Source organism: Ursus americanus, chromosome 11, assembly GCF_024610735.1.
Source record: "Ursus americanus isolate L20-20 chromosome 11, mUrsAme1.1.p, whole genome shotgun sequence".
Taxonomy (NCBI): domain Eukaryota; kingdom Metazoa; phylum Chordata; class Mammalia; order Carnivora; family Ursidae; genus Ursus; species Ursus americanus.
Genome location: NC_142137.1, coordinates 7593664 through 7608599, shown reverse-complemented (window position 1 = coordinate 7608599; position 14936 = coordinate 7593664). Strand labels below are relative to the sequence as shown.

Genomic DNA, 14936 nt, shown 5'->3' with positions numbered 1-14936 from the left:
ATATTTGTAACATGTTAGAAAATCTACATCCAAAACACTACAGGTCTCTTCCTTTAATCAAATATCTTACATTCCTTGTAGCTTTCTACTTTCTTTAATATTTCTTATTGTTTGCTGCTAGATATTGTATTGTAACAACTACAACTTTTAAAGGATTCAATAACACTAAAAATACATGTTTTGTTCCTGACTCCACTGAGAAGCCACTAGCATTCTACCATCAAGTTTTAATGTTAACTGGTAGTTTGGAATACGGATTCTCTTTTATGTTAAGGAACTTTCCTTCTGTTCATAGTTGACTCAGAGTTTTAGACAAATATTTTTTAAATTTATCAAAAGCCCTAGAATATACTGAAGCTATCATATGGTAAAATGATAGACAAGGTTATAGTACAAAAATGCAAACAAAAAAGGGAAATACACCATCATTAAGAGACAAAGCAAAATAACAAGGTAGCCTTAAATAGAAGAAAGAAGTCATTAATGAGTAAAATCATACAAAATGTTAAAATGGCAAATCAAGACATTAATTTTTTACGTGAATACTAACCAAAAAACAGTCAGAAACTGGGAAACAACAGCAACAGGACAATGTAACTTATCATCATGACTTCTCTCAAACATTTATAGATCAGGAAGGTAAAAAACAAATCAGAACTGAGAAGACCTACAGAATATAAGCTCTCACTATTGACAGGTTCCCTCTTGCTCCTACGCACAGTGCTTGACTTCAGTGTGAACATCTCCTATAGGGCCGGTGCCACCACTGGTCTCAGTCTCTCCCGGCCCCCCTCTCTCTCCAGTTCCTGCCCTGTCGTCTTCATGGATGTACAGTCATCCACAGAACACAGACAAGAGAGAGAGTTACCAGTCTTCTCTTAGGTACACATCCAAGTGTCTACAAGTCAGGGGACAGATGGTGGGCAAAATGCAGGGCATCTTCCTACTTCAGGCAATCTGTTTCAAGAATTGAAGCCAGTGAAGGCAAGTGCTAAAATCTGGATATGTTTTCCTTATTTGTATACCATCTGTCTTATAATCAGGGTCAATTCCTCTAAGATTCTCATATTGAAACAGTATCTACTAGGCTTAGGTCAGCCCAATTAAAAAAAAAAAAAAACTAATGCACTTCAAAGCAAAGTTCAAATTGTACACATTAGGTTTACTAATACTAAAACTTTGAACAAATCTTAATTATAGCCGAAATTCAACAGAAAAAGTTCTAAGCAAAAACTCGCCTATCATGAGAGACAGTACCAAGTAATGGTTAGACCAGAAGCTCCAGAATCAGACAACTTGGGTTCAAACCCCAGCTCTGTCGCTTACTAGCACTACCACTAAGAAAGTTCTACGTATCCTCATAATATTTTAATGGAGATACTCATAATATAGTCCTCACAGTTTGCTGAGAGGATTAAACAAAGTAACACATATATAGGGCTGAGAATAATCTAGCACATAATAAAAACTGAATAAATGCTAGCAATTTCATTAGTTATAATGACATTGCTGATGATACTAGATGTCATTTCATGCTCTGTATCCTTCATAGATAATGGGAAACAAAACCTGAATTTTTTCTGAAAATGAACTACTTTGAGTTTAGCAATCTCCAACATTAAAGAAGTCTGTTCACAAGTCAGTCACTTAAAAACAATTTATAATGTAGCTATTCTTTGTTCACTATTTCCAAGTCTGTTACTGTCACTTTTTATTGGGGGTGGGCAGGGAATATAGAAAGTTTCACTGAAACTAAGTCTAAGACAGTGTAGAACTTGAGATCACTGTTCATTCTGTTAAGAGAAACTGGATTCTTATTATAAATCGTATTTTCTACCCTCTGGCTCCCTCAAGATGAACCGTGATTTTATTATTTGCTCCTTGAGCACAGGTTTCTTATCTAGCTGGTCTCAAACTGAAGGAGTAACACCCTAAGGTCTGCATCATGCAATGATTTAGAAAAATCCTATTCATTAAACGCAAGTTCTTTATTTCCTTAGTCAAACAATGGTATAGTTCAGTTTTTCTTTTTTTAATTCAAACCTATTGCATGAATACACGTAATTCCACATCATAATTTTTCCATCAGAATTAATCTTTACAGTACTGAATATTGAGTGTAAGTAATAAGCCTGTGAGGAGCTTTTAAAAAAGTACCAACACCCAGGTACCACTCCCAGAGATTCTGATTCAATTGGTCTGAGACGGGATCTGGGCATTAGTATCTTTAAAAAGTTCCTCAAATTGAAATCTAAATAAGGTCAATGGATTGTACCAATGTTAAGTTTCCTGGTTGTGATACTGTACCAGTTACCCAAAATATTACCACTGGAGATTACTGGGTAAAGTGTACAACTCTCTACACTTTCTTGCAAGTATATGTGAAAATACAATTATATTCAAAAAAACCCCAACCACAATTAAAAAGAAAAAAGTTCCCCAAGTGATTCTAATCTGCAGCTACAATTGAAAACCAGCACAACACACATTTTAAGACAGTGATGCCATGATTTGTTTGAAAAAGTCAATTCTTCCTAACATAATCACCAAGCAGGTATCTGAAGATAAATGAAGAAAGACAGTATCTTTTTTTTTAAGTTTAATTTTATTGAGAAATAACTTACAAATGATAAAATACGCCCATTTTAACAGTTTAATAAGTCCTAACAAAAGTATACACTCACATAACTACTCTCTCAATCTAGAAAACCTTTCCATCAGTCCAAAAAGTACCTCTTGCCCTTTTGCAGTCAACTTCCCCTACTGCCCCCCAGGAAATCACTGATATTTTTAAGACAGTTTCTCCCTTTTTAAAAAATTTCCTTCTGAGTTAGCCTTATTATTTTATTTATGTATGTTTTTAAATAAGCTCTACGCCCAACGTGGGGCTTGAACTCACAACCCAGAGACAAGGGTCACATGCTTTACCATCTGACCAGCGAGGCACCCCTAAGACAATCTCTTTTGAAGAATGGGGACATATTCTTTGAAGGAAATTTACTTTCTAATTTGCCTTTTGAAGGTACATTTGGACTCCCTTTTAGACTGAAAGTCTGGGATGTACCTTATTCCTTTGACTGTACCTTGGAACATGACTAACATGACTATACCTTACATCAAGAAGGTAAGCAAGGCAAACTTAAACAAGAGAATTACTAACTTCAGCTAGGGTTAGGTAAGTTCAAGATTTAGGGGAGGAAAACTAGCCAATTCGATATTAAGACATCTTACCTACTGGCACAGAGATCTTTCTCTTCTTGAAGTTTGGCTTAAACACAAAGCAGCCCTAAAAAAAAAAAAAAAGAAAGAAAGAAAAAAGCATAAAGTCAAAGTAGCCAAGGATATCGACAAATCTGATTAACCAAGTATTTTATGGATAAGCAGATTTTTTTAAAAGAATTTCTTTAAAGTGCTAAGAAATCATCTCTCTTCTGATTTATAGCAGGAAAATTCTTTTTTAAAAAAAGATTTATTTACTTTTTAGAGAGAGCGTGTGCACATGCAAGAGGGGGGCGGGGAGCCAGAGAGAATCCCCAGCAGCTCCCTGTAAAGCGCGGAGCCTGGACAGGGGGCTCAATCCCAGGACCTTGAGATCCTGACCCGAGCTGAAATCAAGAATCAGAGGCTTAACCGACTGAGCCACCCAGGTGCCCCTAGCAGGAAAATTCTTAAACAAGGGGAGTATCCATTTCTTTCTCCTCCTTCCCATGGGATGCTCATCTTTGATTTTGCTCTTAGGGACCTAATCTAAGAGACAAGGAAAATGTAAGATGATGAAACAAACCCAGAAAGGTTCCATTTTTATAAAACTTAAAGAAGAACATTAGTACTATTCATTAAAACAAAGATAAAAAATAGTGACACTCTCTCATTTCGAAAGAAATATTTTTTATTTAAACTTCAAATATCCATAACCTGGTCAGGAAATAGGTAATTTGGCTATTGTTTCATCTTATACATCTTTCTTCATCTGATAAGTCTTACTCATCTGCTCTGGGAAACCTTCCCCAGTTCTCTAGTTAGAATTATTCCTTTCCCTAAGATCTCACAATACCTGAATACTTTTATTTTCTTTGCTTTGAATCACTTTCACTGCGTATCATAGTTATTTGCGGTTCTGTCTCACCAAGTAGTTCACGAGTGCCTTCAGAGCACAGACTGCATATAATTCATAATTATTTCCTCAGTGTTAGGATACACATTAGGACAGTGTTAGCATACACATTAGGCAATCAGTATATGGAATGAATGCTTGTCAAGTAATTTTCCTGGTAATTTCCTAGTTACATTTAGTTTCATGTTATTATTTGCCAAGTGATATATAGTCCCCAAGCTACTGGTCCTGCGTTTATCCTACCCATCCTATAGCCATGCACCATGTACAACTTCTTAAAGACTGCCATTTTTTATGGAAAATTAAAGAAAGAATGAAAAAATATACCTAGAAAAAGTACTCTCAGGATAGTGCTAAAGAAAGCTGTGCAAATACAAAGTGGCTATTTGGATTACAGGCTCCAAAATAAACTGTGCCTTATACTCCTATATCTGCAACTAGTGAACCATTGAAACACGCATTCACATTTAGAAAAATCTTGTAGTACCACAAAGAGCTTGTCATTGCCTCCTTTCTATATCCACCTGCAATTCAGTACAAGGAAAAGGAGCTATGAAGGAGATAAACGAGTGCCCAGAATAGATCCTAATGTATGGCAGGTACTAATATGGTTAACCTCTCTGAACTGCTGCTCAAATGATGGTGTTTGAGATAGAAGAAGCAATCTAGGAGGAGAGCTAACAGGTAGAAAATATCACAAAGAAAAGGAAGCTTAGATAGGTTAAAAAAAAAAAAAAAAAAGCTAGCAGTCCTATGAGCTCCTTAAATAGTCCTAAAAGATTCTTATTGATGCAAGGTCCCCTTCATCATCATCTCAATATAAGCATTTCTATTACAATGCCATAAATGCTTTCCTGAACAAAACCTCACAATTCTGCAAGATACACAAAAATATGAGCCTTTTGCATTGAAAAGAGTTAGGGGGCAGACCACTCAAAACCTATGGAATATAACCAACACAAAACAAAAACAGTACCAATCCTAATAAAAAAATACCAGTGTAAGAGAACCCCAACTACCTCCATCTGACCCCAAATTTTCCAATTGATTTAAGATCTTCTTTCCAGCTTATCTCTTAACACAGGCAAAAGATCCTGTGAGCACAGCATCTCCTGATGGGAACCGAACTAAACCCTCAAGCAGTAAGGACAGCCCTGAGCCAGCAAGACCCCGCCTATGATTGACTCCTACACAAGGATCAACCTGACCTTTACTGCCCTCCTTTGTCCCACATTTTCCTCATAAAAACTTGTAAGTATTTTCAGCACTTTGTTGACAGTCTTTGAGACTATAAACTGCTGTCTTCTCAGTGTTGGCCTCATTGAAATAAATTCCTTTCTTGTTTCACTACCGCTCATTTCTCTGACTTTGGATTTTGTCAGCAGCGAGGGGCTGAAGCTGGTCTGTTTGGGATATCTGGAGCCAGGTGCTCTCGTACCCCTGCGCCCAGACTACAAGAGGACATGTTAAACTTCTTCTGGTATATTTGAACCTAGCATCATAAGTCAATCTGCTGTAAACTTAAGCTCTATGGCTTTAAGTTCCCCTTTGATATGTAGTTTCAGTTCTGACACTCCTTCCCATAATTTTAGTTTAATTTTAATCAAAATTAAAGATAAGATCCATGGTAGAGCCTTCTAATCTATTTAGTTTTAACGTGGGGAGAAAGGACTTTGCAGTTTTTTCATCTACATTCTCAACTGTATCGCAGTTTGACTTCAGGGGCTTCTGGCTGCACTCATATTACTAAAGGTCTTACTTTACTTGGTCTGTAGCAGTGCTGTACAACAGAACTTTTGGTAATGAAGGAGAAATATCACGTCTCTGCACTAATATGGTAACCACCACCACATGGGGTTATTGAGCACTTGAAATGTGGCTAGTAAAACTGAGAAAATGCATTTCTAATTTTATTTAATTTTACTTTATTTTGATTAAAACTGAAATAGCCACATGTGGCTACCAGCTACTGACATTAGACAATAGTGATCTAGGGTTATCTTCTTAACAACCACACTATCAGGTCTTCCTGCAAGCCCTGGCCATCTAGGCAGCCCATATGAGGTCTATGTGATCTCCTCTGACACACACACCCCTACACTACGACTTCATTCTTATTTTCACAACGCTTCCTCTCTGATTATACTGATATTTCAACTTCTTTAACAGGTCATTTTATTTCTATCTTCTGGGCCAAAAACCATGTCATTCTCTATGGCATAACAGTCTCCCTACCCTCCAACCCTTTGCCTAACTTCTATTTTTCAGGTCTCAGCTAAAATGTCCATCTCTCCAAAAGGCCTTCGCAGACCCCGAACAATCTGCTAACACCACAATTTGTTATCATCAGTTCATCTGTGTATAATGCCGTTCTTGAGCGCGAACACTTAAGTCTATTTTGTTTACTACTCTACGTCGTACCTAACGGAGCGCTTGGCGCACAATAAATATTTATGAGAAAGAAAAAGGGAGATTGGGGCACATCCTCGGGGAATTCGACCGCCACAATTAGAACTTAAAAGTCTCCCAACCAAAACAACCAAGGCAGATCGGTGTCTTCGCTCCTCGAGCAAAACTGACCTCAACTGCACCTGGAGTAAGGACGCTTCAGCTCAGCCCGCCACTCCCTCCCCTCGAGCCGGTTCACTGAGGCCTACGTAACCTCTGCTACATCCCTTTTCCAAACGACAATGAGGCGACGGCTGAGTCTAGTGGGCTTCCGCCCCCCACGTACCTTGGACACCGAAGAGGTGGCCATGGTCACCGCGGCCCGCCGGATTACAGCTGCACTCGGGATTTCCCGCGCTCCCTCGCGGCAGCAGGGCAGAGGTTAGTGGCAGGCCACGCGGCTTCTTGATTGGTTGGCAGAATCCTCCGGGCGGGCTTCCGGCGCGCGTAGGAGGGTCGTACAGAGGGGGGCGGGGCGAGGAGTCGAGCCGGGCGGTTGGGGCGCGCTTCGTGGAGGCCGGCATGGCTTGTGGCTTCCGCAGGTCCATCGCCTGTCAGGTACGGACCCGGGAACTGGCAGAAGGAGGGCCCGAGCGGAACCCCTACCCCAAGGCAGCCCTCAGTCAGCGAGGGGGGGGGATTCCACGGAAACCGTTTCTGCCGCCTCCTCCCTCGATGCAGCTGCTCGAGTTGCTGAGGCCGACCTAGTGGAGCGTCGGCCATGCGACCCAAATCGGTTTCTCAAGGTAGAAAGTAAACCTTGAGAAGCAAATGTTGCTTCTCTCACTCCTTCCCACCCCACAGCTTTGTATGCTTTACCCTAGTGGAAAGTCATTGGGCCACGATTAGAACCCTTTAGAAATTAGTGTTCTTTACACTTAGTGAAATTGATAATGGATCTGGATTTTCATTCGAAAGGATTTAATTTAGAAACTGGTCATTTGTTTTGCAATCATTTTGGCCGCCTGTCCTAGCATTATCTTCGGTAACTCCAAAGATAACGTGAGATGCTGTTTTTCTTGATTAGAGTCCTCTGTGTGAACAACTCTGGAATAAGGAAAGGAATAAAACACTTCAGCATTAGATTTCAGCAAAAAAAAATATTTCTGAAATTCATCATCTTTCGGAATTTTGCAACGAAACTTTTTATTGTCTTGACAAACTAATTTCCATTTTATTAATAGACTTGTTAGGGGACGTATTTTGCCTGGTATATAATTTCCCTCAGTTCATTTTTATAGTATTTCTGGACTTTGTGGGAAAATTCCTCTGCCTTGTCTTTATGCTTATAGATGTATTGCCCTGCCCAAAGCTGGCTTCTCAGATACCACCAAGGGACCTTCTGATAGGACAAAGCTGAGTTTATGGTTTACCGGGGTAAGAAAGAACACCTCGGCAGAGTTTCGGTAGTGTCTGGGAAGGCAACGTCAGATTTTTCTTGAGAATTTGAGGTATGGTTTAAGGCTGGTCTTTCAGAGGCAGAGGGTGAGAGGGCAGGGCAGTGGAGGAGATGGCTTGATTAGGTTTTGTTACTGATCTTCACAGTTCCGAGATTGGGAGAAGGCAAGTGAGTGCAGGGAGTCTTAGGGTATAAACTGTTAGTCCTTTTTCTTGAAGAATTGGTGATTTTCAAGAAGTTCCTGTAATGAATAGTCAAGCTATTTATCTGGGCAGGAGTCTCCTAGAATAGTAAAGTTATGCCAATGAAGAAAAAGAAATAATAAAGTCATACTAATGTAGACAGTAGGCTATATCCAGGGTAGGTAGTTTTGGACCATGTCCAAGCTGTGTTTGGAGGGGGAGAGGTAAGATGGTTTCTGTTCTCAACCCATAGGTCAAGATAATGCCATGACCAGAAACATTTTGTGTTTAGTTTTGCAAAGGCTGTATTCTTCCTTGTAAAGAAGGTAAGTTGGAGAAACAGGAACTAATATGCAGTGTGTATTTGTGCTAATTACTGTACATTCACGTTTAAGCCCCATGATGACCCTATGACGTAGAAGTATTAACCTTACACAGTTGAGCAAACTGAAATCCAGAGATTAAAAACCTACGGTAGGCCAGAGTCTACACATGGTCAATAAATTGAAGAGTTGGTTTATGAACAGGGGTCTAACTTCAAAATCAGCCCTTTCCTATACGCTGTGCTATCAGTTTATGAAGGCAAGAAGCACATTCTGATCAATAGACGGTATCTAATAGATTCGTATGGCAACATAAACTAAGCAAATATATATTTCTCCAAACATGGAGTCATTGAAGGATGATCTGAAATGAGGTTAAATAAAAATATGTGCAATACATATCTTTATGAATGAGGATCCTTTGCTAGTTTAGGAATGAAGGAATGTATTACATGAAGTGGCACATTCATTCAGCAAATTTTGATAATGAATCTACATTTTTTTAAGCACTATCATCAGTCCCAAGGTTGAATAGAATATGGCTTCTGTCCTGGCATGGCTCTGGACTAACTTTATACATGTGCGTGTATATATATATATATATATATATATATACGCACATGTATAAACAGCTAATCGCAGTACAGTCCATAACCAGTGTATTAGAAACATGCGTGAAGTGCTAAGGGAATATGGAGAAGACACCTTCCTAATGCCAGGGAATGCTTTGTGGAAAAGGTAATGTGGGGCCTCAGTCCTGAAGGGAGGATGGATAGGAGTGTACCAGGTTAGTTGAGTGAGAGCTTGGGGAGTGGTAGGGTATTCCGAAAACATCATATGTGTGAACAACAGACCCATGGGAGAGGATGGTGTATGTTGATGGAACCGCAATATTTGGATATGACTGAAATTTTAGAGTATGCCTCTTGGGCCTCACTTCAGCAAGTCCTTTGGATTCTGTCTTCAAAGCAGTGTCTTGAATCTATCCATTCTTTTCCATCCCTATTGCCCTTCCCTTCCGTCACCCCAAACCAAGCTACTGTTATCACCTATGTCATCTGCTTACAACAGCATTCTGATGGTTCTGTTTTCATCCTTGCCCTCCCTCAAATACGTTCTCCTTATAGCAAGGAAAGTGACTTCTCAAATGTAAATCAAATTGTGTCACTTATCTGTTTAAAACTACATTGCACAAACTCTCTGCCAGAACCTTAACATCTTTCTTTCCAACTTCCGTTCATACCACCCTGTTCTTCCTTTCTGCAGGATTCTACCCACACTATAATTTTACTTTTCTAACAAAGCCAAAGTCTTTCCGTTCTCATTGCATAGATTATTCCCTGTCTAAAGGAAATGATTTTATATCATGACCCTTTGTGCAAGATGGAAGTTTCACAGAACACTACTTTATAATGCGTGTGCCTTCTTTTCTGTACTACATTTTTTTGGAAAATCCTGGTTGGGACTCACTGAATTTATACCCAACTGACAATCTATAGTTTGAAAAGTGTGTCCTTCAGTTGCTCTCTCAGACCCATGTTTGCTTCCATCATAGCATTTATGAGTTAATAATTATTTCATTAGCTAATTAATTATTATTAGGGAATTAGTTATTTTGTTGTTTTGTTTTCCTTGTTTTGGTGTGTTTTCTCTATAGGCTTCACGAAGACAGCATGGTTTTTTGGGGTTTTTTTTGTTTTTTTTGTTTTTAAGATTTTTATTTATTTATTTGACAGAGAGACAGCCAGCGAGAGAGGGAACACAAGCAGGGGGAGTGGGAGAGGAAGAAGCAGGCTCCTAGTGGAGAAGCAGGCTCCTAGCAGAGGAGCCTGATGTGGGGCTCAATCCCAGAACGCTAGGATCAGGCCCTGAGCCGAAGGCAGAGGCTTAACGACTGCGCCACCCAGGCGCCCCGAAGACAGCATGTTTTATTCACTATTTCTCTAGCACCAGCAAAGTGCCTGAAACATAGAAGACTTTTAATACATATTTAAAGAATAAGTAAGCTGTTGTGATGTAATATAAAGTTTGCAGCTTCACCAAATGAGTTCATAATTTTAAAGCTGTGAGGTAAAATGGTAAAAGTGGAAAGGATTAAAATTGTAGTCCCTCCATTTGTGTGACTGACTTAATCTTGGCAGGTTATTTTGTCAACTATAAAATGATGGTATTGATTCCAAGTTTAGAGGATTATTGCAAGGATTAATGATGATGAATACAATAATAGCTATTGTTTGTGGAGTATCTCACTTTTACCATGCAGTTTTTCTGAACTTTATGGGGCTGTTGATAAGATCTGATGACATAATGTTAACAGAAAGTGCATAGTATCAAGAACTGTGAGGGGATTGTGACTTTACCCTACTAGTCTACCACAGTTCCATGGATGGTGGCGGAAAACATGAGATCCCTAGGTGAGAGAAAAGGATTTTATTATTCACAGCAATAGTATTAGCCAGAGTGTCGACATTTTCTTGTGTCGGTTCCCCAAACCCCTCTTCTAACTACAGGGTGATGTGAAGAAGGTCAGATAATACCTGCACAGGCCTGGTGCTGTGTCACATAAGAGAGGGACCCTGAGTCTTTTAGAATGGGCAGTAAGCATGTTTCCCTTTGCTCTGCAGTAGGACACTATTTCTGTCTTACAAATCTGTTTGCTATATGAGCATCCTTGAAAAGATTTTATGCTTTGCTTACAAGACATGCAGAAACCTAGGAATCCCATATGAAATTTGTCTCCCATCACTTAGGACGGTGTACACACGAAATGTACAGTACTTGATATTATGTTTAATCTTTTCAGTCATCCTATTTGTAGCAGTCTCCATTTTATAGAGAACACTGACAGGAAGATGAAAAGAAAAACCTAAAGTTACAGAGCAACAAAATTGTAGAATTGAACTACTAACCCAGCTTTTTGACTCAAAGCTCGAATTCTTTGTATTCTGTAGAATAACCTTTATAAACTGTTCACTGTATCTAGCTCAGAAATGTAATGATGGAGTGTAGATTTGTTTCCCTTTCTCAGTGCCTTTTCATTTAGATATTGATGTTAAGTTTAAAACATCCAGCTGAAGGGCGGCGGGGTGGCTCGGTTGGTTGAGCGTCCAACTTGATTTCAGCTCAGGTCTTAATCTCAGGGTTTTCAGACAAGCCCTGTGTTGGACTCCGCACTGGGTGTGGAGCCTACCTAAAAAAATAAATAAAATAAATCCAGAGAGTTCTTTTTAATTTTTTTACTTTTAATTTTGAATGTCAAAATTCTAGAAAAGTTGTGATAATAGTGCAAAGAACTCCATATACTTTTTTTATCCAGAGCCGCCAGTTATTAACATTTTGCCACATTTGCTTCATCATTCTGTCTATATGATTTACATTTCCCATATCATTCGAGAGTTGGTTTCATAAAGCATGCTCCTTAACCTGTTGATACCTAATTATTTACTTCCTAAGAACAAGGCTTATCTTAACACAGCCACAATATAGTCATTAGAGTCACATAATATCATACAATACTTTCATTTAATGTATAGTGTGTTCCAGTTTTGCTGCTTTTTTTAGTAGTCTTTTTTTCCAGTATAGGATCACAAGCTGCACTTAGTTGTTGTGTAATTGTATCTTAAGTGGCCTTAAGCTCTTCTCATTAGTTTATATTTACATAACGTGCTAGAAGAGGTGCACTGCTAACAGTGAATAGAAGACAGGCTTCCTTGACTGCTGATGAGTTCTTTTAGATTTCAGGTGTGAATTGACAAGGCAAGAAACAACAATTGCTGGAGAGGATGTGGAGAAAGGAGATTCCTCCTACATTGTTGGTGGGAATGCAAGTTGGTACAGCCACTCTGGAAAACAGTGTGGAGGTCCCTTAAAAAGTTAAAAATTGAGCTACCCTATGATCCAGCCATTGCACTACTGGGTATTTACCCCAAAGATACAGACGTAGTGAAGAGAAGGGCCATATGCACCCCAATGTTCATAACAGCATTGTCCACAATAGCCAAATCGTGGCAAAACCGAGATGCCCTGCAACAGATGACTGGATTAAGAAGTTGTGGTCCATATATACAATGGAATATTACTCAGCCATCAGAAAGAATGAATTCTCAACATTTGCTGCAACATGGACGGCACTGGAGGAGATAATGCTAAGTGAAATAAGTCAAGCAGAGAAAGACAACTATCATATGATTTCTCTCATCTATGGAACATAAGAACTAGGATGATCAGTAGGGGAAGAAAGGGATAAAGAAAGGGGGGGTAATCAGAAGGGGGAATGTAACATGAGAGACTATGGACTATGAGAAACAAACTGAGGGCCTCAGAGGGGAGGGGGGTGGGGGAATGGGATAGACTGGTGATGGGTAGTAAGGAGGGCACGTATTGCATGGTGCACTGGGTGTTATACGCAACTAACGAATCATCAAACTTTACATCGGAAACCGGGGATGTACTGTATGGTGACTAACATAATATAATTTAAAAAATTAAAAAAAAAAAAAGATTTCAGGTGTGGCCTCAAGGAGCAATTAAATTTGATGACCAGTTGTCATCTAGTCTAAGCTGAAATATTTACGTGGGGAAGATACTCATCCACATTCACGTGAACAACAGGACTGACGGAATGGTCTATGTATACTTCACTTCTAACCTGTTCTCAGAGGCCCACCAACATTCAGCTCTGCTTAAAACTACAAGTTCTTGGGTTGCCTGGGTGGCTTAGTCCGTTAAGCATCTGCCTTTGGCTCAGGTCGTGATCCCAGGGTGCTGGGATCAAGCCCTGTGTTGGGCTCCTTGCTCAGCAGGGAGCCTGCTTCTCCCTCTCTCCTGCCTGCTCTTCCCCCTGCTCCCTCTCTAAAGATCCCTGGGTCATTCCAATGTGCAAAAATGCAAAACAAAAAAAACAAAACAAAAAAAAAAACAAAAAAAGAAACCCCACAGGTATAATGATTAAGAACATTGACCGCGGAAGACATATGGGTTTGAATCCAGCCTTTCCTTTGATAGGTATGTAAAATCTCTGTCCTCTTCTCTAAAATCTGTAAAATTGTTTAGTTACTTTTTAGTCTTGTCATTAGAATTCAATGAATTAATGCATAGTGCTTAGAATTGTATATAGTGTTTAGGATTGTGTTTGGTACATGGTATACATTCAATAAATGTTAGTGATTGTTACATTATGTCCTCAGAATTCTGAAGTCAGGGTGTTTTGAACCCCTTCTTCACACTACAATCCCAGAGGCCTTATTAAGGGGACCTAATTATTATCCATTATCCTAGGTGAACATTTTAACCCCGCATAAAGTTAGGTAACCAGAAAACTGCATACCTGAATTATATGGCTGAATTTCCAATAAGTATCTTTTTAACAGTACTCTTACAAAGTTGTGCTTTGATAAAAAAATATTTCTCATTTTTGCAAAAATAACTGTGTGGCCGTTGTAAAGAATTAATATAGAGGTAAAAGAATTAAAAAAAACACCTCCCTCATAAATAATCATTATTAACATTGGTTGACCTTTATTTTAGATAATATTTGCAGATATACACGCAGAATAAAAGGAATACTGGATAGATAACGCTTTCTTACAGAAATTGGGCTGTATCGTAATGAGTTTTTATTTTGAGGTTTTTTTGTTTTAAGTTGTATGATAGAAAATGTCCAACTACTGGGGTGCCTAGGTGGCTTAGTCGGTTAAGTGTCTGCCTTCACCTCAGGTCATGATTTCAGGGTCCTGGGATCGAGCCCCATGTTGGGCTCCCTGCCCAATGGGGAGTCCACTTCCCTCTTACCCTGTGCCCCTCCCCCAGCCCGTGTTCTCTCTCAAATCTTAAAAAAAAAAGTATCCAACTACTACATGTATAATAGTATTATGATTCCCCACATACCCATGACCAAAATGCTGCTTTAAATTAAAAATATTAAACAGTTTTGCTTGAGCTTAAGGAGAAATTAAAATGCAATTCAAATAATTATTGCTGTATTTCTGAAATGAGTCCTCTACTTTATGAAATGAGATTTTGGAAAACATTACAATGTTTTTTAAGATTTTGAGAGAGTGAGCGTGCACACACTCAAGAGAAAACATAAGCAGGGGGAGCGGCAGGCAGAGGGATAAGCAGACTCCCCATTGAGTAGGGAGCCCAATGCAGGCCTCAGTCCCAGGACCCTGGGAGCATGACCTGAGCCGAAGGCAGACGCTTGACCGACTGAGCCACCCAGGCACCCCGAAAAACATTACAATTTGGAGTCTTTTTTAAAATTTTTGGTATTTCAGGGGCGCCTGGGTGGTTCAGTTGGTTAAGCATCTGCCTTCAGCTCAGGTCATGATCTTGCAGTCCTGGTAATGTGGTTTTGGAATATAGGTGAGGTTTGGTGGGGTGAGGTCTGGGGCCAACGACCAAGAAAGGATTCTTGAGATGTCTTTGGTGCAAAATGATGATTTTATTAAAGCACAGCGACAGGGCCCGCG

The 14936-nt window shown here is 39.4% G+C and overlaps 2 protein-coding genes across 7 annotated transcripts in view; one reads left to right on the top strand and one right to left on the bottom strand.

Moving 5' to 3' along the window:
• Nucleotides 1–6928, bottom strand: part of ORC3 (origin recognition complex subunit 3) — a 63641-nt gene extending 56713 nt beyond the window's left edge. For both annotated transcript variants that reach the window (XM_045771970.2, XM_045771971.2), the window contains exons 1-2: nt 6849–6928; nt 3232–3286 (exon numbers count right to left, since the gene is read on the bottom strand). In XM_045771970.2, coding sequence (XP_045627926.1) covers nt 3232–3286; nt 6849–6872 — 79 coding nt within the window. In that variant the 5' untranslated portion in view covers nt 6873–6928. The remainder of the gene's footprint in view (nt 1–3231; nt 3287–6848) is intronic.
• An 86-nt stretch (nt 6929–7014) lies between these two features.
• RARS2 (arginyl-tRNA synthetase 2, mitochondrial) overlaps nt 7015–14936 on the top strand; it is a 57258-nt gene continuing 49336 nt past the window's right edge. For 3 of the 5 annotated variants that reach the window (XM_087865312.1, XM_087865311.1, XM_087865310.1), the window contains exon 1: nt 7038–7120. In XM_087865312.1, coding sequence (XP_087721438.1) covers nt 7085–7120 — 36 coding nt within the window. In that variant the 5' untranslated portion in view covers nt 7038–7084. Of the gene's footprint in view, nt 7121–8396; nt 8470–14936 lie in introns of all 5 variants that reach the window. The other 2 variants (XM_045771979.2, XM_045771978.2) reach the window with 2 other exon arrangements.